A 26,379-nucleotide genomic window follows, 5' to 3' on the forward strand; every position below is an offset into this window, starting at 1 on the left:
AAAATCAAAGCAAATTGAGGGCTTGGGGGCAGGGGAGCTGAGGTCAGACTGAGGGGGCTTCTGTTCAGGAGTTTTTTTTGTTTTCCATAGATATGTAACTCTCTTGTGCTCTTTAGGAGTGTGTGTGTGTGTGTGCGTGTGTGCGTGTGTGTGCAAGGCCTGTGTTTTCTTGTTTTACTGTCATGTTGTCTCTGAAGGCTGTAACTGGAACCAGAGCTCCCACAGCCAGGTGAACTCAGGAGAGTTGGGGAAACATGCCGAAGCAAGAAAGGAATTCAGAAGTCTAAGACACTTGTTCCAAGGTTTCAGTGGCCAGATTGTGGGGTCTCACTGGCAAAAAAGGTGTCAGACGGGGTCTGCAACTGCAAGTATACTTGAGAGACCCAGAGCCAAGGAGCAGTCACCAGTAACTACCCAAACACAGGAAGCTTAGATGTACATGGGATTCAGCAGTTGACTCTTCTCACAACAGACTGATGTCTATCCAGACAGTGGGGCTGGACTGCGTTGTGACAAAGAAGACCTTTATAGCTAGGCAGGCTGAATATTTACCTCCATATTTCCAGTGAAAGGAGTATTCACTCAGTTCACTGATTTTTTTTTAAACACATGATTAAATATACAGGGTGACTTATCAAGACACCGGAAACACCAAAAAGTGATATTATCTGGTAGGATATGGCATATTTCTACATTCCCATTTCATAATGAAATGGAAGAGGCAGTATTTAGGTAGGTAGTAACTGATGCACATAACCACAGTCAACTGTTCCTATCCTCCTTTAAATTTTCTTAACATCTTTCAGCTCATAAACATGTTTCCCTTCACAACACACACCATATGCCACTGAAAAAGGGTTATAAAGCTTTATAGATATATTTCAGAATACTATAAGAATAATAAAGCAAAAATAATGCAAAGAAATGGGAATAATTGAACACTGAATTAAAATGTTAGACATACTTTTTTTGCATTTGGTTTCTTTTTGACTGTAGTCATGAAGAGCTAGAAATCTTGTTTAGTATGAAGAGAGAGAAAATATTTGAGTTCAGTTTTTAACTATCCCAGTACATAGTTGTTTAAAAGAAGCTTACGTATTTGTTGATGTGTATTGAAGAAACAAAGATCTACAAGCATTCCCATCCATCATTCTGTCTAGATGGCCAGACAGAGAAGTCGTCCTATCTTGCTTCCCAAGAATACTGGAATTATCAAGATGAGTTGAGCATCCAAGATTGTATCATATGAAGACAGTTGAATCATAATACCTAGATCATTGAGACGGAAATTTTCTCAAGGATACATTGCAGCCATTCTGGCATTAGAATCGTATATCTGGAAAGCCAGAGACACTGTGTGCCGACTAAACGTGACCAAAGATATTGGAGACCTGATGAGCAGTTGTACTATACATGGGAAAATGCAGGCCAAGTAGCAAAAAGACATAGTGAGAATACACAGAATCCCCAACAGATCTTGGAGCAGAATGGCAATGGACCTTTTCACTGCAAACCACATAAACTACCTCATTATTGTAAACTTCTATTCAGACTTCTCGGAACTAGATGAACTGTCAGAACCCTACTGCAGTAACCATTGTAGACAAAGCAATGAAACATTTCAGCAGGCATGGTATCCCAAAATCTGTAGTTTCAGACAACAGACCCCCATTTACTTGCTGTAAGTTTGTGCAATTTTCCTGGGAATGGGAATTCAGTCATATCACGTCATCATCAACTAATTAAATGGCAAAACTGAATCAGCATTTGAATTACTCAGACACTATTAAAGAGAGGTGCAAAAAGCAAAGAAAATATAAAGCAAGCCATCCTTGCATGGAGAGATGCTTCACAGAAGTCAATAGTAGCTCAATACAACACTCGATGTCAAGACACCCCACCCTATAGTTCCAGCATCATTACAACCAGCAGTTGTAGAAGGAATAGCACACAAAAAGAAAGAGCTATGCAAAGGCCAAAGTTTACTATGACCAACAGGCTAAAGACCTGCCAGAACTAGAACCTAGAGACCCTGTCAGAAGCAAACTATTTCTTCAGGATAATCATGCACCTGGAAGCAGATTACATGTATTGAACAGAAATCCTCAATCATATACTGTAGCAGTGAGTGAGCATATATTTTACCAAAACTGCCAATACATGTGCCCTCTAAGACATAAACATAGACATGGAGGATGGTGAAATGTGCGCTCCTCTGAGACTTGAGCAGCAGGACATGAAAGGAACACAGGCCAATGAGCAAACCAATTGATATCTAAACAGACTCTCAAAACACCATACCACCAGAAAAGCCAAGTACCAGGCAGTCTCTTGTTATCACAAGAAAGTTTCTCACTCACTCCAACATCAAAGTGCTTCCAAGGTATACATAAGCCTTTGCACAATAATAAGATGTGAAAGAAGAACCCGCCCAAACCCAGAGGAAAATCTTTAGTTGCCAAGCAACTTCTGAGTTAATCAATTAAAAAAGAGTTAATGTTAAATTTGTTTATACACACATACACGTACACACAGACTTGGCAGGGGGTCTAATAGAATATTAAGTAGTAAAGAATGTTATGGGATTTGTGTTAAATTTTGCTATCTCAGCTAAATGTGACTAAAGTGATTTGATGATAAAGTTTCCCAATAGGAGTTCTATAGTATAAGAACTTAAAGAATTCTGTTTCAGGAAGTATTTTAGTGAGAGAACAGCATCTGTGGAGGAAAGGATAAAGCCTTAATTTTGCACTGTGTTGGCTGTCTCTCTTTTCCCACTTGAACACTGAACAATGTCTGCCTGAGTCTACAGACAACCTGAAATGATAAAGCAGAGTTTCCAACTGTCCCACTTAATTTAGTGGGTTGTTGATGCTGAAACCTACTACTCTGGAGGCCCACAACTCAGAGGTGATTACTTAGTGTGTGACTTTCTGCTGCCACCTCATTGTGGCTCTGATGGAATGGTGTCAGCAGGGCTCCTGCACACACACTTACATAGTCTCTGCTTGGGTGGGTGGTGTTTGACTTATCCTTCCTCCAAGATGCACTTCTGCTCACCTGAAGACAGAAGATGGTGATTGAGAAAGGTAGAAGGCCCCAGTTTTTAATGAAGTAAACACTAATGGGAAATGTATCATCATGGGAGACTTTAACTTCCCAGATATAGACTGGAGCACAAGTGCTAGCAAGAATAATAGGGCTCAGATTTTTCTGGATGTGATAGCAGATGGATTTCTTCACCAAGTAGTTGAAGAACCAACGAGAGGGGATGCCATTTTAGATTTGGTTTTGGTGAGTAGTGAGGACCTCATAGAAGAAATGGTTGTAGGGGACAACCTTGGTTCGAGTGATCATGAGCTAATTCAGTTCAAACTAGATGGAAGGATAAACAAAAATAGATCTGGGACTAGTGTTTTTGACTTCAAAAAGGGCTAACTTTAAAGAATTAAGGATATTAGTTAGGGAAGTGGACTGGACTGAAGAACTTGTGGATCTAAATGTGGAGGAGGCCTGGAATTACTTTAAGTCGCAGCCGCAGAAACTATCAGAAGCCTGCATCCCAAGAAAGGGGAAAAAAAACCATAGGCAGGAGTTGTAGACCAAGCTGGATGAGCAAGCATCTCAGAGAGGTGATTCAGAAAAAGCAGAAAGCCTACAAGGAGTGGAAGAAGAGTGGGATTAGCAAGGAAAGCTACCTTAGTGAGGTCAGAACATGTAGGGATAAAGTGAGAAAGGCTAAAAGCCAAGTAGAGTTGGACCTTGCAAAGGGAATTAAAACCAATAGTAAAAGGTTCTCTAGCCATATAAATAAGAAGAAAACAAAGAAAGAAGAAGTGGGACCGCTAAACACTGAGGATGGAAAGGAGGTTAAGGATAACCTAGGCATGGCCCAATATCTAAATAAGTACTTTGCCTCAGTCTTTAATAAGGCTAATGAGGAGCTTAGGGATAATGGAAGGATGGCAAATGCATGCACACCTATGGCCCATATCCTCCAGACTCTTACACAGGTGCTGAACCTTAAGCATATGAGCAGTCCCATTGAAATCAGTGGGGGTACTCGTTTAAATTTCAGCCTGTGTGTCACTGTTTGCAGGATCAGGGCAGAAATTATTTTTCTTATACATATACACCTCTACCCCAATATAACACGACCCGATATAACATGATTTCGGATATAACGTGATAAAGCAGTGCTCTGGGATGGGCAGAGCTGCGCACCCTGGCAGACCAAAGCAAGTTAGCTATAACATGGTTTCACCTATAACACGGTAAGATTTTTTGGCTCCCAAGGAAAGCGTTATATCGAGGTAGAGGTGTATATTGTTTTCTGCTTCATGCATATGGCTATTTCTTGCATGAAATACTTCAGTGAGTGCACATCACAAAGCAAAGTAGAAAGCAAACGTTTATATATTGTGGCAAACAACCGATGCTACTGTGGTGGGTCCCATGCTTTTCCTTGGTGGGCTGGGTAGGGGTGCTGCCCCATGTCCCTGTTCTTGGGTGCCAGGGCAGGCAGGAGAGGAAGGAAGCAAGGAAGGGTCAGGGTCCGCTCCCTACTCTGAGTCCCAGCCTCTTCAGCTCCACGAGCTTCTTACCTTCTTGCCCTTTGGGTAGGGTTACCCTCGAACATTGATGCTGGGGGAGTCTCCCTGCTCAGCTTGGGCAGGGTCTCCTTTTCTCTGGTCTTCCAGTTCACAGCAATACTCCTCCAAACTCTAGTCATCTCTCTTTCTTCCCCTGTCTGACTGAAGCAGGAGGATTTTATTAGCTCTCTGACAGGGCCTTAATTGGCTACAGGTGCTCCAATTGACCTGCAGTAACCTTTCCCTAGTCTACAGGGAACCAGGCAATGATCAACCCAGGGTTTATATACCCTGCTCCCACTGCTCCCTGGCCATGCTGTATCATGATATGTTAATTATTTATACTCAAGCAGTGCATGTCCAATAGCTAAGAGAATGGCCGAATATCATAGCATTCTGAAAATGAAGAAACTGAACCTGTTTACATGCCTGCATAACTGTGTACACAAATCTGCAAAGTCAACTAATGAAATATTCAAAACTCATCTCACAGCTATTATAGTAATTGAAAATGTGACTTTTTTGGAATGCGCACAAATGTATGCATGTTATATAGATTTTCTGACTCTATAACTTTTGTAATGGGTTATGGTTATTTTATTCAGGAGAAGTTTTCTATAATTATTTTAAATAGTGTGTAGATTATTTCTCATCAGATCTGTTTAGAAGTTTTAAGAAATGTAAATTAATCAAGATGGCATTTTGTGTGCAGTTTTATAGCAGCCTTTAGCCCAATAAGTTTTATTTAGACAAAAATTGTAATGAACTTGAAAATGTGCTTATTTCACTAAATAGTTTATTCTTCTTCATTTTTTTGTTTTGCTCAAAAATTGGTCATTTTAGTTCAAATAAGGATATTTCCTAGCAAAAAAATTGCAGAAACCAAGCAAATGCTTGCTTCAACAGTTTATATTTTATATGAACTATCAAAATAGCCAGTTATGTCAATTTCCCCAGGAAACCAATTTTTAAGGGTCATAAAATTGCCCACATGAAACAACAACAAAAATCATGGGAAAATGTTTACCGTCTTCTCTCAGTTCCACTCCACTGACTTCAGTGGGATTTCTGACTGAACAGAGACTATTGGACTCACCGCTAAATGTCATTCTGAGGGCTTAATTCTGCACGACTGTTAGCATAAAATGTAGATGAGGTCAGATAATCAACTGATGATTAAAATCACCATATTGTCTAATTTGTACTTTAAGACTTTAAAAGACAATGGTAACCACCTCAGTCTTAACCATAAGAGTTGTTGTTTACACTAGGACTCTTTTGTCTGCAGTGAATATTTTACATTTAAATTAGAAATCTGTAAAGTAGAGGTAGAAGGATTACTGTGTATGAGAGATGAATAAGGAGAAGCATTATTGCCTGTTCAATAAGCAGGATAAGTACGGCAGTTTATCCAGCATAAGAGATGGATTACAATGATTCTAAAGTGGAAGAAGGTTTACTTAGGAATTATTGGCAACGGTTTGCATTTAAATAGTCTATTAGTATTATGTTATATTTAGAGAGAGAGAGAAAGAGAGAGAAAGTTATATAATCTACCAGAAAAAAGTGGAGTTTAATTCTAGATGTGCTGTGGTGGTTTGGTGTTTACAATGTCTCCAGATCCATAATAATCTAGGCCAAATTATTTCCCTATGCAAAAAAATAAATAAAAATTTAAAAAGCCATACACATTCAGGGAGGAGGAAATGATGCCATGGTCCCCTTGTGGTGTTTCCACCAGATTGTTCTTTAAAGTTGAAATGGTACAGTCCCCCTCAACCACATACAACTCTTATCTACGCCAGGGAACATATCTGTCACTGAACCTAGATTATCACTAGCTAGATTTGTAGCTATACTATGTTCAGCAGTAGTCCAACTGTTCTTGACACCCCAGTCAGCCATGGATTCTTTGTCTAGTGTAGTCAAATCCATACGGAATGGCCCTCAGAACCTGTGGATATCACGGGATCTGCCAGAGGCCCAGGGACATCTATATAGATGGTCTCCACTGCCTCAGTCCTCATGCTCCCTTTACAGAATGGTTCTGGTGGAGCTGTACTGACAAGGTTTCTGCTGAAAGAGGAGCTCCATGCAAAAGTTAATACATTTTGAAATTGTATTAACTTTTGAATGGATTCTCAGATTTCTGGGGGAAGAAACTGGTCCCCCGCAGTCCTGCTTTCACACAGCTTCATGATTGTGCAGCGTGCGCTTCATGGATCCAGGGACAGGGCATTATGATGTATCAACGTCGACTCACCTCCACTTTGTGCAGCCACAGTGAGATTGCACATATGGATGACTTCCTGACCCCTCCCCATATGCAGATCTTTGAGAAAGATTTGGGGCCAGGCTGCTGCTGCATCAACTCAAGGGCAGGAAAAGGTCACCAGAAGTGACCCAACCTGAGCCCAAGAGGGTAGGGTTATTTTCCGATCCTATCCAATTGTGAAACATAATCATGTCCTACTGGATTTGGGTCAGGTTACAGAGCTCTATAGCAACTATCATTGGCATACATGAACTGCCCAGAGATGATGTTCAGTAGGTCATTGGTGAACACATTAAATAAAGTTGGTGCCAGCATTGAGCCTTAGAGGAGTCCATTCTTCTGGAATCTCTATGGTAATATGTTCTCGTGATCACCCTTCAGGGGAAACTAAAACTCCTACCAGCTAGACAAATCTACTAGATCCCAGTTAGTGTGGGCCCAGACAAGGAAATTTCATGACTGACAATGCTCCAGTTAGATTTGGCAGTATCAGCATGGGTGTGTGTCTCTTTTGCCAATAGACATAAAGAGACTTTTTAACTCTGATTTACCACTTCCATACTGTAATTGGTCTGAAGCCTGTTCAGAAAGGGCCCAGAATACTCACAGAACTACCATCTTCTCAGTAAATTTGCCTCAGAAGGGGAAGGTTAAAGCCATGACAGTGGTTGGTTTTATAAGGGTGTCTATCACTGTGGTATCTGAACATCAGGATTAATGGCCAGGGTGGCAGGTAGGGCAGTCAAAAGTGTATAGTAATTATTAGAGGGGTAGCCGTGTTAGTCTGGATCTGTAAAAGCAGCAAAGAGTCCTGTGGCACCTTATAGACTAACAGAGGTATTGGAGCATGAGCTTTTGTGGGTGAAGGACATAAATCCACACCGTGTAGAGGCCAAACATAGGAGTTTATTACACACAGCACTAGTGGAGTGTCACCTGGCTTATTAGGCTCAGAGACACTGTCAATCAATTGATTACAGTAGAATATATAGATTTTCCATGGGAGGAGGAAGGTGACGGAGTAGGCAGTTCCACACCCCGGGATAGGTTTTGCAGCAAAACAAGATAGCACATTAGCCAATGGTTAAAAGGTTACATAATGTCTCCGCCCATGGTCTCAAGTTAACAAGTTAACATTTAATTAATACTTTGATAAAATGTTATTAGTATAAAATATATATATATATTTATATATATATATAAAATTCTGATTTGGGGTCCATAAGAATGGAGCAACTCCTTTGATTGTCCACCAGGTACATTCCTAGGGGTTAAAGCAAAGAAACAGTGAGAGTATATGACAATAAAATTGTCCCCTTTATGTCTTAAGACAGGCACTGGTCCCTGGGAAGGGAGGTGGAAGGATGTCATATCTTATACTGACATGTGCCAATTTTTCATAAACTCAAGGTTGGATCTGTGGGAAGAACGTTCCCTACAGAAGAGACTGACACAATAGGAACAGGGATCTTTTGTTCAATTTGCAACTCTGAATAAGACACAGTTATTTAGTTCTTAACTCCAACACTTGGCAATTTGCTGACCAGGCCTATTTTAGCAAAACAAGATTATTTTTTTACCCCAACTTTCTCTTAACTAATCACTGTTTGCTAGGCCTCTGGTCTCTTGACCAAACTCTGGACTTTGGGTCTGAGAAAGAGCTGGCACAATCCATATACCAGGTTGTTATATAAAATGCACATGGATTTTAACCCTTCAGTGGGTGAATACCCACTTCATCGGATGCATGTAGTGGAAATTTCCAGGGGCAGGAATATATATGCAAGCAAGAAGCAGGCTAGAGATAACGAGGTTAGTTCAATCAGGTAGGATGAGGCCCCGTTCTAGCAGTCGAGGTGTGAAAACCAAGGGAGGAGAAACTGCTTTCATAGTTGGCTAGCCATTCATAGTCTTTGTTTAATTCTGAGCTGATAGTGTCAAATTTGCAGATGAACTGGAGCTCAACAGTTTCTCTTTGAAGTCTGGTCCTGATTATTGTTTTTCATTGAGCAGTGCAGTTTACCACATCAATATCACCAGCACATAAGCCATGTGTGCATACGTGTAGTATGTATCCCATCCAAAAATATTTGAACACTGGGTTAATGGATTTTTCTTTTTAGGTACAAATAAATGATGAACTAGTATTTACACAAAGCTTACCCAATTCTAAAGCACAGTTGATCTGTGTTTATTGAAAGAAACCAGTTGAATACAGTTGTGTTTGCTAGCCTGTCAGGTATTTATTAATAAACATTCTGCTGTCATCTTTGTTACAATGCTGCTTAGCTGACAGAATTTCATTAGCATAAATGGGTGGAGAGTCCTTTTCTTACATATCCAACAAACTAGAGACAAAGTGCCTGCCAATATTTTAATTTATTTTTCATGTTCTGGTTAAAGAGTGAGAAGAATGCTTTCACTCCACAGTGTCATGAATATGATAATCTATGGAAATCACAGAAAGCAGGTACTTAAGTTAAGCACATACTGTACTACAGGAATCCCTGATGAATTCAAGTCTCTTCTGTTTAGAGAAGATGTTGTTGTCTATTAAATGACAGATTGCCAGATGTTCATGAAGTAGCACAGTAATGTGCTCAAATCTTTATCTTCTCCTCCTCCTACCCCCAGTCCCCTTGAAGGTAATACTTTTGCATCCATGTTATTAAAGCTTTTGATTGTAAGAAGTTTGCTATGTTAACTCCTTTTTTTCTCTAATGAGTATTGCATGCAAGAGAAACTTTATGCTGTCGAACATAAAGCTTTTGCTGCACTCCAGCAACCAGGAATCCTAAAATCTTTCACTTTTCTCAATATAAAGTGGTGTAAAAACAAAATAGCTGAGTCACAACAGTGAGAAGAACTTGCTAGTGATGTCTAACTCATGGAGAAAATGCTGGCAGTGATTGAAAGTGGAATAAAAGAGAATAATTCTATGCAGTTATTTAAAATAACAGTTATGGCACCCATGCACAAAAGTGGTGCTAATACACATCGTCATAGACCATGGTAATGTGCTTTCCTAAAATATATACTAATGTGGCATTTAGTCTTGTGTCCAAGTCTCAGAATTGTAGCGGATAGGGGGTGAGCTCACCTGCTTGTGATAAACATGGTTTAGTGAACAGACAAAATGGTATCCACACGTTTAGAGAATAGAGTTACATGAAACAAGTATTTGAGGAGCAGTTGTATAGTATTTGGAAAGCAATAGTGACAAAGTAGATAAAACAAAGGTACAAAGAGAAAACTCAAGGAATAACAAAATAACTAAAAGGCAAAATACTGTGTACAGAATTTCAGAATGCCTTTTCTTCTGTCTTTTATTTTGAAAGTAATTTCTTCCTCCATGAGGAGAGTAGTCTAAATGAAGATTCAGCGCAGAGAAATAGAACAATGAGAGTATGTGAACTGCTGAATTCAAAGGGACACATTTTCTGCTCTGCCCAATACTGCTTGGCATCATAGGGCTAAGGAGCTTGCAAAGGAGCTGTTTGCAGCACTATGCTGGTCCTGGCTGGGACATTGCTTAGACCAGCTTTGGGGATCTAGTCTAAAGCACCTGATTGTTGCTCCAAGGAGCTATCAGTTGGAGATTGCTGAAGAGCAGCATGCTCCTGCCATGCCTCCATGACTTGCCTCCTGCACATTTCCTATGCTTATTTGAGGCTGGGGATGGCTTGTATGAGCTGGCTATGCTGACCCTACACAAACTCTTATGCCAGGTGGATGACACCTCTATTCTGTGGGAGTCCCCAGCTGGGGTAATTCAGCCAGTTGATGGTCCTTCTCCACTGCCAGACAAAAGGGCCACAGCTTTTAAGAGAATCTAGTCCAAAAGAATAAGAATTAGTATTAATCAGTTTCATTTTTTTCATTGTCATTGATATTTGGTGTTCATTAGTTGTGCACTTTATGAGTTTAGCAAGAAAAGGCCATGCAAAATGTTGTGTATGCACAATATATCATTTTCAAAGGCTCAGAACTCAGATCCAACAAAACCACTTTTCACTAGAACTCTCAAAGACACTTTGGCCTGGTCTACACTATGAGCTTATCTCAAATGTAGCAGCGTTAAACCGAATTAACCCTGCACCCATCCACACAACGAAGCCCTTTACTTCGATATAAAGGGCTCTTAATATCAATATCCATTCTCTTCCCTGATGAGGGGAGTAGCGCTGAAATCAGTATTGCCATTTCGGATTAGAGTTAGTGTGGCTGCAATTCAAAGATATTGGCCTCCGGGAGCTATCCAACAGTGCACCATTGTGACCACTCTGGACAGCAATCTGAACTCGGATGCACTGGCCAGGTAGACAGGAAAAGCCCCGCAAACTTTTGAATTTCATTTCCTGTTTGCCCAGAATGGAGCGCTGATCAGCACAGGTGACCGTGCAGTCCCAGAATCAAAAAAGAGCTCCAGCATGGACCATACGGGAGGTACAAAATCTGATCTCTGTATGGGGAGATGAATCTGTTCTATCAGAGCTCCATTCCAAAAGACGAAATACCAAAACATTTGAAAAAATCTCCAAGACCGTGATTGACAGAGGCCACAACAGGGACTCAACACAATGCTGCATGAAACTTAAGGAGCTGAGACAAGCATACCAGAAAGCAAAGAATCAAATGGACGCTCATGGAGGGAGCGATGACTGACGACTGTAGCTATCCCACAGTTCCCGCACTCTCCAAAAACCATTTGAATCCTTGGCTAAGCTTCTAAAGCCTGAAGAGTCAAAAACATTTTCGCGAGTGGTTCAGGGTATATGTCGTCAGTCCCCTCCTCCCTGCCCCTCGTGAAAGCAAATGGAAAAAAATAATTTCTCACCTTTTTTCAATGTCACCATATGTCTACTGGATGCTGCTGGCAGACGCGGTGCTACAGCGCTACACAGCAGCATCCCCTAGCCTTGCCTTGCAGATGGCAGACGGTACAGTATGACTGATATCCATCATTGTCGTCCCATGGGTGCTCCTGGCTGGCTTTGGTGAGGTCGGCTGGGGGCTCCTGGGCAAAAATGGGAATGACTCCAGGTCATTCCCTTCTTTAAGTTTTGTCTAATGGTGATTCAGTCCTGCCTGGAATATCATGACAGCTGGAGGTTTCTGCCTCAGGCTGCTCTCCCAGTCAGCAGCACCGCACGGTTGCACCTACCCCAGACTACCCCTTTTTACCAGGGCTCACAATCAGATACTTAGACCTCTACATTTTGCTGCAAATAAAAAAATTAAGCTGCCGTTTAGAACTGTCCCCCAACATACATATCCTGGGACATTTTGTATTTTATCAGTGTCAACCAAAGGCCCCCACACAAATGGAGATTCAGCCCTGCCTGTGCTTCTATCCTAGTGCTTATCACAGATTCCCATTTTCAGCTATAAGATGAGCAAGTGCAGAGTGATGGTTCACTCTACTTCACTGTAAGCCAACCGCCCTCCCCTCCCCCCTTTGATCTCTGCTTGTAGAGGCAATAAAGTCAGTGTTGTTTCTTATTCCTGCATTCTTTATTACTTCAGCACAAAATGGGGGGATAACTGCCACGGTAGCCCAGGAGGGGTGGGGCAGGAGGGAAGCAATGGGTGGAGTTGTTGCAGATCCCTAGAATGGCATGCAGCTCATCATTTCTGTGGGATGTCTGGGGTTCTGACCTGAAGCAGCTGTTTGCCTCTCTGGTCCTTTAGTAGACTTGCCTGATAGTCTAGGCAGGACTGACTCTCCATTAGACAAAACTTAAAGAAGAGAATGACCTGGGGACTCATTCCCATTTTTGTCCAGGCGCCCCCGACTGACCTCACCAAGGCCAGCCAGGAGCATCCATGACAGCAGCAGATCGTACAGTATGATTGGTAACCCTCATTGCCAACTTGCAAAGCAGCAGATAGTACAATGGAGCTGGTAACCATCTTTGCTAACTTGCAAAGGCAAGGGGATGCTGCTGTGTAGCACCGCAGTACCGCATCTGTCAGCGGCATCCAGTAGACATATGGTGACAGTGAAAAAAGGGCAAAAACATTTGCCCTTCATGGTTGCCGTGCTATGGCGTCTGCCCGGGAAATCCAGGGAAAAGAGTGTGAAATGATAGTCTGCTGTTGCTTTCACGGAGGGAGGATTGACTGACGACATTTACCCATAAACATCCACGACAAATTTTTGGCCCCATCAGGCATTGGGATCTCAACCCAGAATTCCAATGGGTGGGGGAGACTGTGGGAACTATGGGATAGCTATAGGATAGCTACCCACAGTGCAATGCTCTGGAAGTCGACGCTAGCCTCGGTACATGGACGCACACCGCCGAATTAATGTGCTTAGTGTGGCCGATTGCACTCAACTTTATACAATCTGTTTCCAAAAATCAATTTCTGTAAAATTGGACTAATTCTGTAGTGTAGACATACCCTTTGCCTCAATGACAACTCTTCTTGTGAAAAATTACAGCTTTCTACCCAGAGCTCTTTTGGCATAACAGCTTTTTCCAAAAACATCATAAAGCTGTTTTTATACTGGGAAACGTGTCTCTTTTCATGTTCTTCCTTCTTGAAAATAATGCAACCACTTTTTGTCCATTTTCTGGAGAGGCGGGAGGGAAATCATCTTAAGGCAGACATCAAGCCAGGAAAAATTTTACCATGAAGGGCAAATGTTTTTGAAAGTTAGGAGAGTCTGGAAATGGGGTGAATGGAAAATATTATGCAGCCTTAATTATCATCAAGGTCCAGAGTACTATGCAACATGTTAGACTTAAATCATGTGGTAAGGACTCTAGATTTATGCAGCCATCTTAAGTGCACATTGCCTTGAAGAAAACAGCCTACGAGGTTTTCAAAAGCAACTGGAGGAAACAATAAAACTGAAACCAGGTTCTCTGGGAACAATTTGTGCATCTAGCATACAAAGTTTCCCACACGATCAAGTAGGAGACAGACAATCTTAAAAACTTTGTGCTGTGATCCACGCAAACCTGATTTACATTTTAATGAATCCCCGGGTAGGGGCAGCTGCCTAGCTAGTTGACATTTTAATGGCTCCCGTGGCTGCCTGCCCTTCTGTTCCAAGTTTATTTGCCCACAGCCTTTCCTAACTCCTGGTCCTCCAGTAACCCTCTCCCCAAAGCTGCCCTATCTGGTCAAGAATCCCCATATCTCCAGCTTGCTTAGCTTTCTCTCCCGCAGCTGCCTATCTCACTAAGCTCCCAAAGCCAGGCAGAACTTTCACAGTTGCAGACCTGCTAAGAATCACGGGGGAAACCCTGCTCTTTTACAGGTCCACAGGTAAGATAGGTGTTTGTGGAGCCAGTGCAGTCAAGATCAGTTGAACCCCTGCCTGTAAGAAGGTGGCCAGATGTGCTGGCCAGATGTGTTTCCTTGCAGCTCTCATGGAGGAAACAGAATTTCCCTTCTCCGCTTCCCACTCTATCCTTTCAAGAACTGCATTGTAGGAGCAGTTGCAGAGGAGTCAGTGAGGGAAAGCACTCAACGAAGCAACAGGCAGGCGGAAAAGCAATTGGCAGGGAGAGAAACTCAAGAACCAGAGAAGGCAGCATTTTGGTTGATTTATAGAAAGCTGCCAGTGATTTATGTGGTGACTTTACAGAGAGAAGATTTATATAGCCATTTGCATAGCAATGTAATTGCAAAGTATGGGGGACCGTGTTCCTGTAGTTGTCACTACCACTCCCATACATTTTTCTCTTTAAAACCATGTGGACTGTTTCTGCTATTCTAGCATTTCAGCAGATGTCATGCTTTTATTTCTTTGGTTGTCATGCGCTCTCTCACCAATTTTGCTATATGCAGCAGTAATGTGTACATTTGAAAAAATATAAAATATACTAACTAAGACAATTTGACTTCAGTTCTGCTTCCAGATACGTGGGTATCATGTACTGGGTATCATGTAAAATCATTTAGAACTTATGAGTGCACAGGGTGAGTTTACAAAATGAATGGCTATGTGCCTGCATATCTAAGAGCAAGACCCACATGTAATGGAAATTAGATAAAAGAAGTTATGTCTGACATGGAAAATGTCTTCAGTCATGATGGAAAAAGTTTTTTTAAAGAACTCTTACTGACCCCTCCTTCCCCTAAATCAGCAGATGTTTACAGACTGCTTATATAAATTTGAGGTCTTTCCTGTACTGTTCCCTATTAGAATCCTATTTATGAAAATAATTATCTTTCAGTGTTCTTTTTATATTAAGAAAATATGAGTAGGATACAAATATACCAGATACAGCACAGTTCTTTAAAATGTGGTTATTTTTATTTGTATTATAATGGCACCTAGAGGTCCCAGCTGAACTCAGGGCACACTTGTACTAGATATTGTACTTGTGCACATAGCAAGAGACTGTTCCAGCCTTCATAAACTTATAATCTAAACAGACAAGACGTGACACAGAAGCACAGAGAGGTGAAATGATTTGCCCAAGGCAAATCCCTCGCTGGTGCCTGGAGCCAGCCGTGGCCCAAGGTTACGCAGTGGGTCATTGGCAGAATTGGGAATAAAATCTGGATCTTCTGACTCTCAGTCCAGTGCTCTGTCCACTAGATCATGGTGCCTCCTCTCCATTTAGGCTACTTGCTACTTCTCCTGTCAACATTATGGCCATTTAAAATGTAAGATACTCACTGCCTTTTATTATTAGGGAACAGGCACTTTTTCTAGTTCATAATATGCTCGATTACCTTTAGATTGAGTCATGAATATATTATAATCAAAGCAAACTTATTCACCTTAAAGCTTTGCTGGCTTAAGGTTTCATTGTTGATTCATTATGTTGTCAGTTCTCTATTGGCAGTGTAATGCTTTTTATATCTGGATAGAGACAGTTTTAGTGTGAGATACGGTTATCTTTAAATGAGCAGGATTTAGCTTCTCTGGTGAGAACAAATTCATCAGTGATGAATCCCTATAGAAACTACTGAAACAGAAATCACAATGCTGCTAGAGACTTGCACAGTTCATCAGTTACAATGCAGCTTGTGGAAGTCTTTAGCCAGAAGTTTTTCCTTTCTTTAAAATATGCAGCATGATACTTCCAGCACCTTGTTTTCTATGGCAGTTGCAATCTTACAGTATGAAAATAATGAACTGAGATTTTGAATACCTTCTACTGTCCTTTTTTATCACCCCCTCTCCCCCACTGATGATACACTCTACCATAGAAATAAACTATCTACAAAGGCAGCAATATGTTCTAACTGATCTGTTAAGTCTAGTGATTGCACATCCATGAAACAATTCAAATATTCACACTGAATCTTTTTTTCTGTGCAGGTTTTCATGTAAAAAATATCCTGCTCCATAAGGAATTTAGTTACATTTTAACTCTGGAAATTTAAAAAATATCTCAAAACATATATTCAAGAAATCTTGGGAGAGATTTCAAAAACACCAAGGGATTAAGGAGCACAAGACCAAGTGAATGTGCTTTCAGTGAGACTTGTGTTCCTAACATCTTGTGTGCTTTTCAGAATCTCCCCTCTAAGTGAAGTGACAGCTTTTAATGAAACCACCATCTTAATATCCAGCTTTCCAGTAGCTAATTCAACAGCTCAATTTTTAGCATATCTAATAATTCAATTCAATAAAAAATTGCATACTGCCTCACATAGCATTCCAAGCCAAGCTATCTGAAATGAAAGCACTGAAAGATCAACAGTCTTACCACATTTCTGACTGTCTGTACACTATTTGCAAGAGAAACCCTCTATAAACCCCTTCCTGAGCTACGCAGTCAGGTGTTATTTATAGTTAAAGAAATACTAATTTTACTCTCTCAGAATATTAGCAAAAGTAATCTTTTCAGATGGAAATTGTCTCTGGCTGACTGGGGAAAAGTCTATCATAAATCATGTTTGATAAAATTTGGTTTATCTGTTGTGAGTTACCACAGGCCCTAAACTGAAATGATCCATTTTTCCTTTTAATATTTAACACAGCAGAAGAAACATCCTCATGGCACAATTGAAATTAGACCCATTTCAAAATGGCCTCTATCCATTCTACCCAGCACCTATGTAAATTGTAATGTTTGAAACTTTCCATGACAAAACTGACTTGTGCGTGTCTCAATAATTCACACTTCTCTAACTTGCACTCTTAATTCAGCACACAAACTGTGGACTTTCCACTTTTCAACAAAATTTATATTTTATATATTTATACTTCATATTTTAAAATTTATTCTCACAGGTCCTATCTTTAAGCCTTTGGAGCTTTTCAAATATAAAAAATATGCAAAAGTAAAAGTTCAGGATCCACAACACAAAGATTTGCTCATCATCCCTGAAGATGATCTGATATTAGCAGACATCCATCATCAGAACAACAAATATCCATCCCTGATCCTGCCACTTCACTAAAAACCTCACAAAATAAATTAGACTTACAACATGCCCTAAAAGTCAGCCAATTCATTCCCTAACTATACAAATGAAGAATCAACAGGCCTTCCCAAAAATGCTGTCTCATCAGTCCCCTTCCCTTTTAATTCATGAGGTTTTAGCTTCAACACCACTATTGCATCAGGAGTATACAGAGGAGAGGCAGGGGCTCAGTTACACAGATATTACATCAATTATAGAGGTCAAAACCAATGCCTTAAATTCCTTCTGGAAACTAATCAGAAGCCAGCACAAGACTGTTTCAAAAATATTTGAAGGCCAGAGATATACTTTTCTAGCTGATACAACTTGACAATCCTGCAAGAAAAGTTTCTGTCATCATATGCTGATACTGAGGTTATGGTATCAGCCTTGGGTCTTTTCAATTTAAAAACAGCCACATGTTCATTGCTAATAATAGGGGATCTTTCCATGAGTGTTGGAGTCAATTGTTTAGATGGGAAGATACAAACTCTCCCTTCCCCAACATTATCTATTATCTAGGTTGTCTCGTTTCTGAACAGGTCTTATTTTACTTTGGTATTCAGAATTTTGCAGAAATTAATGTTGGGCATACAGAAATTCCCCTTTTTCCATACAGAAATGGGCTGCAGAGCTGCTGGCTGCTACCAGGGGTCACTGGACCCGGCAGAGCCCAGCTCACAAATAGGACACACTACTGGGGGGAACGGGGAGGAAGAGCTGGCGAGTTCCTGGCAGCTGCAGTTCCCAGCATTCCCTGAAGGAAGGAGAGGGTGGCATGCAGAAAATTCCGTGCAAGCCAGGGACCAAGCGTCAGGCTGTTTCTCCCTCTGGATTTGTGGGTTCTGGGGAGTAGGGGATGTGAGTGTCTGGGCCAGGGAGGGCCCCACACTGGGCTTAGGCGGGTAGGGAGTGTGAGTGTCTGGGTTGAGGGGAGCAGCGGCTGGATTGGGGCAGGAGCAGGGGCAGGGGTGTGAGTGTCTGGGATGGGGGGAAGGAAGGGAGGCATGACTGGGCCCTGTGGTGGAAGGGGCAGAGAAACAGGAACTGGGTTGTCATTTCTTTAACCCTCAACTCCTGGGGGGATTTTTGTGTATGTCTGTATTGTTATCATACTTGCTGACAGGTATTTTAAAATAAATTACCAAAATAATTGAAACAGGGGTGATTATATAGTGTTATTTTGACAAATAGAATTTGCAGAATTTTTAATTTTTTGGTGCAGAATTCTCCCAGGAGTAAATACTAGTTCTGTTCTTATTTCTGCTTGCAGAAGTTTTTACAAGTTAATTGTGAGACAGTCCTCAATCTTTTTACTCTCAAAAAATGGGACTCCTGTGTATTTGGCATCTGTAAAGAAAGGGAAATTACTTAACTATAATTCTGCGTCTTTGAAGCTACCAAATATATTTTCCACTCCTTCACCCACCTCCCCTCAAAGTTAGAGTTTCTGTTTTGTGGGGGCTGTCAAGCCTAAGTTTATTTCCATTCTTGAGATGATCTCCAGCTCCTGAATTCAGGAGAACGCATACATGTGATTTACATAACTGGGATCTTTAAGAGGACTCTTGCTTCCAGCACACTTGAGAAATAAAAAGGTTCCAGGAGAACAGAAAATACACTTATGCCAGATTGCCAGTTAGTAGACTCAGAGTGCCGAAAAACAAACAGCTGAGGGCGATCCACCCTTTGTCACGCGAGGATGCTGACACCTCAAAAGTGAGACTTCTGTGTGGAAATAATTACTGGTGAGGAACTTTTCCATGTAAATATCAGCAGAGGACTAGAATAACTATTAATATTATTTTTAATTAAAATATTTAAAAAATATTCAGAGGATACTACCAAAAAGGTACTGCATCAGAGCCTGGAATGTTTTTTTAAGAATTTATTTTAAAAATTCATGTTGACATTGTCCCTTTAAATTTATTGTGATGACATTGTTTCCAGTTGGACATGCTTGACATGCTGAAATTATTACAGTGAATTAATGCTTATAATAACAATCTAGGATATTTATCTCCTGCTACTAAATACTAATTACAGTAATATAATTGCACTTACACTAGATTCTGAGCTTAGTTTATTCACTCCATTCAAATGCTCTCAGATTAAAAAGAAACTAGTTTTTCATAGGGCTCATTCTGTTTCATAAGTAGGAACCAGGTTTTTCAGTCATTTTCAATTCACAGCAACTTACTAGGTCACAAGGACTTAGTGAGCAGTAGTTTTCCAAATTTCCACCATCTAGACAAATGACTGTGGTTGAGAGAGTCTCTAGTAATCCTTTGAAACTTGAATTAGCAGATCTAGGTTGTTGGCTGAGACAGAACTTTTTGGCATTCAGTGATGTCTTCCAGCAGCAATATTTGTCTAGGCAAGCCCAGACATTAAAGGATCTAAAAGAGAGTGAGGACTGTGAATAGAGGTAGAATTATGAAATGAATAAAATTAAACCATCTTAGTGTTCACGTGGCACTTGTTAGCATTACTTCAACAGGCCCAGATAACTTTGAGGCATCATATCACAAGGATCTGTGTGTGCTTTATAAAGTCAATGGGCACATCCATGTAGCTTTAAAACTACAGTTGGTATAATAGATTCATAGTGGGTGTATTATTGAACAATGGTGGAGTTTCTTAAGCTGATCTTTATTTAATTTTATGATTACATAATATATAATACATATCTTTCCATGTTCTGTAAGAATAAAGTTGAGTTTGAATTATTTATACAAGGTGATCAGTATTTATTATGTACAATACAAATACACCATGGGAGGATAGGTGTTTGTTGAATGCTGTCTGCAATGCAGCCATTTTTTGTTACAGTGTATTATGATTTTAATATTCAAACTCTGTTATTGTTTTGAGGTCAGATCTTGAAGTTATGTCTCAGGTTTATTCATTTCTTAGTAAGAATCCCATCAACTTCAATGGGAGCCTTCCTGAATAAGAAATGAATCAATTCTCAGCAAGGCCTTGGGACTTCGCCCTTTGTTAATATTCATTTATGTGTTTTATATACTTGCTAAATAGCATATTTTCTGGTTTTCAATTTAGAAACTGCCTAGTTTTGGACCTTACCTTGAGCAGCGCAAAAAGATAATAGCCAAGAACAAGATTAAACTGAAGCAGCAAGCCACAACTGTTGTACTGCCTGAGAAAAAGCATTTTATTCCCAAGAAGCCCATTCCAGCAGTCAAGGTAAAAGAATTAAATAAATATATTTAATAGTGATCAGCCACCACACTGCTGATGCAAACAGTTATTATTGGCCGTTGAGTTGGTTATTTTGTTTGTAAGCTTGTTATACAACGTTAAATAGAATGTCAAGAAAAAGGCAACCAATTTTCTATGCAGGCGCTCAGAGCTTTTAAACAAAGTGAGTGGGAAAAGATTTGTGTTTTACTTGTAGACATGTGTGTTCTTCTCCCTAATGACACTTGTCAAATTCAACAGACATCTGGGCAGCAGAACAATAAAGGTGCATGTGGGGAGAAGATGGTATTTTGAATAATAAATGTAAAGTAAAACTGTTCAAGAATCTCTATTAATTCTGGATACATCCATTTTTGGCTGCTCAATTTGAGGCACCTAGATCTCAATTTTTAGAGGTGCTAAGTGCTCACATCTCTCACTGATTTCAATAGAAATAGCAGGTGCTCAGCATGTTTGAAAATCAGGACCTAGGTTTTCAAGTTGGATACCTAAAACTTGAAAATTTTGGCCTAAGTGATTTCTTTGATTTCTCCTAAGTCACAGAGTAACTCAGCGATAGAGTCAAAATAAAGCCTCAGCTCTCAGGTCTCATATATCACAACCTAATGTTCATTCCTATATACCCAAGCTCTCCCTGCTCCTTCCCCACCATAATAATGACACAGTAGCCAATAATTCCAGTAGGGAAATTATAGAAGATGTGTGTTCTAAGGCCACTTCATATTGCACTCAGACAGACCCAAGGGCTAAAAAGACAAAAAAATCTATCTCGATCAGTTCAAATAAGTGCAGCCTCCCTCTATGATACAAAATGAAAATGACTTCTGCTAACCCTCCTGATCACATAGAAGAATTTCAGTCAATCAAGGACAAAGGAGAAATGTGATTTCCATCATGTGACCTCATCTCTGTGAACTAACCCAACAAATGATGCTTTAACTTGAAATACAACACAAATGGTGATTTAATAAAATTTATAGCTATGGAGAGAGAGGGAAAAGCTTTTGCAGAAAGTTTGCAAATACACATAATGTTCAGAGTTTGTCAACACAGCTAGAAGTCAAAACTAGGATAATTTTGAGCACTTCTGCAGCTTGTGTCAAACAGGTTGCACTGCTCTATTGACCTCCACTTCTCTTTTGGTTTCATTTTTTTGATGTACATCATGCTGATAGTGCAATCAGTTTTTTTTCTTTCTCTTATGTATATGAAAAGTCCCAAAGAAAAGAGAGAACTTAAAAAAAAAAAAAGTTAAAGACTGTTTGATCCTCAGAGGTTTTACAGTTTAATTCTGTTTGTAGGGAAAGTACTGATGCAATGGGAAAACAAATTCATTTTCAATGAGACAGCTTCTACTACAGATAAACCTAAAACTCACCAGAAGTAAGTAAACCACATGGAGTAAAAGGAAGCTTAGTAGGAGAGAAAGGACAGACACAAAAAGAGACAGGGAAAGGAACAAAGAGGGAAACATTTGGATGTGTGAACAAAAATCTGAGGAAGAACTAGAAAGACAAACTCAGTAATTAGCAATAAAAAATAGAAGATAACTGTAGGACCAGGAAGTAGATTGAAAGATTGTACTGCAGACGAGGTCCAGATCTACTGTTCTTAGTTAGGTAAAACTCTCACTGAAGCTAAGATTTTGATTCTATCCTCCTTTAAAAGATATGTTTATACTGGCCAGCCCTAACAAGATTAATTGTTTCTACGTGCTCATATACATGTTTCCTCTCCAACCACCCATCTGTTTATTTAGCATGCCCCTTCTTTCTGTTACTAGCCTCTCCATATAGATTACCCCGTCCACTAATTTAAATTCTCTGACAGATTTATTTATTCTCTTAACTAGCACAGAACATTATGTCCCACAAACCTACATCATTCTTGTTTGAACTACTTTTCAACCATACATTCAATTTCTGCATTTGCCATCTCTACCTCATCGTGAGCACACAACTATTAGTATTTCAGGGGGATCTATACATGATGTTATGATTTTTGCTTCATAGTGATTTCTGATTTTTCAAACATGGTTTACAGGACTTTGAGTCTATATCTCCACATATTTGTTCCAACAAAGAGCAAAGCAGTGACTTCCTGCATCTCCTCTCATGCTGTTGTCCATGATGACCCCCATCCGTTCTATAACGGAAAAAGGAATCTCAGTTCATCTCATAATCTATGCAAGTTTGAGATAGATCAGTAAGGCCCACTATCTGCACTCAAGGTGCTGCAGACAGCCATATATGATTCAGTAAAGATATTCTTTCCTTTCTTCTGGTACTGAACCAGTGCTCCAGAATGGTGTTCAGACACTGTGCTGCTGTGATTAAAAAATGAATACGGTCATTAAAGGATGCCATGTAAAAGTACTGGTGGTGTTTTCTCATTTCTTGGCCAAAATTCTAATATGGAGTATTTACAATTTGCCAAATTCCCCTTTTTGCCCCCACGTAGAATATCAGGGTTGGAAGAGACCTCAGGAGGTCATCTAGTTCAACCCTCTCAAAGCAGGACCAATCCCCAGACAGATTTTTTTGCCCCAGATCCCTAAATGGCCCCCTCAAAGATTGAGCCCACAACCTTATGTTTTGCAGGCTAATGCTCAAACCACTGAGCTATCCTCCCATAGTTTAAGTTTGATGTGATATTCATCTCCTGACTCAAAACATTGTGCAATGTGGTTATATGCTTAACAGCACTCAGAGATGGCTGTATTATATTAGTGGATGAAGTGATTCTACATACCTACATAGAAAGAGAAAATGAGGGCCATAGAAATAGGCATACTGGATCAGACCAGTGGTTCATCTAGTCCAGTATCCTGTCTTCAACAGTGACTGGTCCAGATGCTTCAAAGGAAGATGCAAGAAAAACCATAATGGACTATTATGGAACAAACTGCCAAAGTGAAGTTTCTTTCTAACCCTTCCTTATCAGATCTATGCCCTAAAGAATGTTGATTTATATCCCTTCTTAAACAAATGTGACTCTGGATGTTCTCATTATCCATCTTATGTCTAATCCTTTTCTGAATCCTACGAAGGCACTGATTTCAATAATATCTTGTTGCAATGAGTTCCAGAGGTAAATTGTGTTTTTAAAAAGTATTTGATCGATTTTCTATTTTGTTCTCTTTCAATGTCGTTGATTGTCCATGTACACAGTTTTGCTGATATATACGTTTCATTATTTTGTACATCTCTTTCACTACTCCTCCTTTTCCCATGGCTATAATGCCTTTCATTTTCTGTTTCTGAATCTACTCAGTTTGTAACATAACTTTTTAAAGATAGGATTACTGGAACTAAATAGGTTGTTCTAGGGCTTTGTATACTATTGATTTCTACAATGGTATAATTGTAATATTGGTTATGTTTTTTTCTTTTCTATTCTCTATGTATCCTAACATTTTGCTCTTTTTTTTTGAGCACCATGACATACTGTACAGAGGTTTTCATTAAGCTGTCTACATTGTGCCCAACTCATTTTCCTGAGTGGCTTTAGTTAAGTTATATCATCTCAAATGGCATAAGTAGTTCAGAGTATTCATTCTGATGTGCATTATTAGCTGTTGCCAACATTGAATGTCACCTGCCATAATGATGCCCATTCACTAGTTTTGTAAAGTAAATCTGAAGTCTTTCAGGGCTTCTGTAATATTGTCTAATCTAAAAGCAATGCAAATTTTGCCAACTCACTGTTCATCCTCTTTTCCAGAGCACTGCTAAACATATTAAGCACCACTAGCCTTTTATCATTTTGAAAATTGATCATTTTATTCCCACTCTTTATTTTCTGCCTTTTAGCAAGATTCTAAGCCATCTCCTGGATTCTGTATTTTCCATAATAGTATCTAAAGCAGACTTTCTAAAAGTTCAAATAAAAGTTGCCGACTGCTTCTCCTTCATTCACTACTTTTGTTGGCATGCTCAAGGAATTCTAATAGATTCAAGAAGCGCAATTTTCCTTTAGCAAACCATATTGTCTTGTGTCTATCATATCATTCTAAGTTGTTCGCTTTTTTGTTTGTTTGTTTTAATGCTATATCTACTTAACATATCAATTGACTTGCTTTACCAAAGTAAAACTTACAGGTTTGTAAATCACAGAGCATCCCTTTTTGAAAAGACAGATGCAACATTTGCTATCTTTCAGTTTATTGGCTGATTTTCCTGAGATTGCATATTTTTGGTAGGCGCTCAGCCACTTCTCAAGCTCACCCATCAGAACTCTCGGGTATAGCTTTGAGGTGCTGGTGTCCAGATCCTCTTTCATTTATCAGTTTGTTCCAGCTGCTCTTTTTATACCTCTGACAACAACTCACTTTCATTATCAGAAAGAGTAGGTATCTCCCCAGCCTTTTCTGTGGAGAAGACTAATGCAAATCATTTAGCTTCTCAGCAATGTACTTATTCTCTTTAATTACTCCCTAATAGCAGGACTCCCTTGGAGTCACTGATTCTTTTTACAATCTATGGATGTATAGGTTGTAAAGCACTCAAATGGTATGATCATGAGAACTATACAAATGCCTATACGGAAATAAATAACTTATTTGGGATCCCTCAGGATAAAAATTGCTATATAAATGTAAGAATGCATTATGAATGTATTTATTGCTTGATGTTGAATCATTTTCTTCAGTGTTTACTTCATCATCAATATCATGCTCTCACAAATTTGAGAACCTGTTTAGCCTTTTCATAGAATAGGCTTTATTTTTCTCTGATACTAATTTAGCACCCACCAGTCTTCCACATTATATACTCCATACTTTTATTCTTTGTTGCTGTTGAGTTGTGAGTGCTCAAAGAATCTAGCTGATGAATCTTTCATTCACTTGTGTAATATGCCAAAATGGCTATTTAGATCTTAAAATGAACAATAAGACCACAGACATATGTGCTTTCTTTGGATTTCATCTAGTAGACATAATACTAGTATTGTGCACTGTCCTGTAATAAAAGGATTCCTTTTAGTGTATGTCCCTCATCTCTTGGACACATTGTGTTTTACAATGTAATCTGTGTGAAACAAGGTACAAAAAGAGACAGCAAATGCAACAGTAAACCAAGCATGAACTGTGAATTTTATTTTAAAATACAGCTTTGCTAATATGGTTAATGAAAAGCTAATCACCTTAAAATACTTTACAAGTTACCATTTAAAATGCAGTTATAGTAATAAAAGTCACTGTGTAAAACCAACACCTTCTTACTCAACAGAACTGCTCCTTGTGTGTATTCAAAATCATATCTATTTACTTTCATGGCAAAATGAGTTTTAACTTTTTTTTTACTCTTGTTAGCACCAGTAGTCAATAGTTAATGGATTCCACTCTGATTCACTTCCAAGCAACAGAATTGCTAATTAATTGCAGTTCCCGGACCAAATTCTGCTCTCAGTTATACCTGTGCATCCCTATTGACGAGAGCAGAGCTGCACAGGTAAAACTGAGGGAAGAATTCAAAACCAGTGGGATTGCATATAGGTATAATTAAGGACAGAATTTAGCTTGCAGGATTTTATTGCTGGTGGTAATGCACAAGCAAGAAAGAACACAGCTTGACTTTCAGAATCTACCTTGTGTTTTCAGGGCTGGTAATTAGCAAAAACATCATCATACTGTAAACTGTGAAAATTTAATCTGGAGGCCATTGAGAGACAATAAACATGGAACCCCTTGATGCCATTTTAGAGAGTAATTTTTCTGATGTGTAACTGCACTTTAAACAAAAAAGCCAGCCATTTTTTGCTGTACTGCTTTTTTCCTGAACATTTACTTTTTGATCCAAGCAAGAAGCTCTGAGGTATTTTGAGACATTGCACCTGTAAACCATCATGTAAGTACTATCAGTGTTTCTTTACTCATCTAAATATACATGGCACTTTACCGCTAAA

At 39.5% G+C, this 26,379-nt stretch overlaps 1 protein-coding gene across 2 annotated transcripts in view; it reads left to right on the top strand.

The window, feature by feature from the left end:
- The window catches only part of DPYD (dihydropyrimidine dehydrogenase), a 627,421-nt gene that overhangs the window by 589,630 nt on the left and 11,412 nt on the right, over nucleotides 1-26,379 (top strand). For both annotated transcript variants that reach the window (XM_030572745.1, XM_030572746.1), the window contains one exon: nucleotides 20,314-20,457. In XM_030572745.1, the coding sequence (XP_030428605.1) occupies nucleotides 20,314-20,457 (144 nt within the window). The remainder of the gene's footprint in view (nucleotides 1-20,313; nucleotides 20,458-26,379) is intronic.

This window comes from Gopherus evgoodei, chromosome 8, assembly GCF_007399415.2.
Source record: "Gopherus evgoodei ecotype Sinaloan lineage chromosome 8, rGopEvg1_v1.p, whole genome shotgun sequence".
NCBI lineage: Eukaryota > Metazoa > Chordata > Testudines > Testudinidae > Gopherus > Gopherus evgoodei.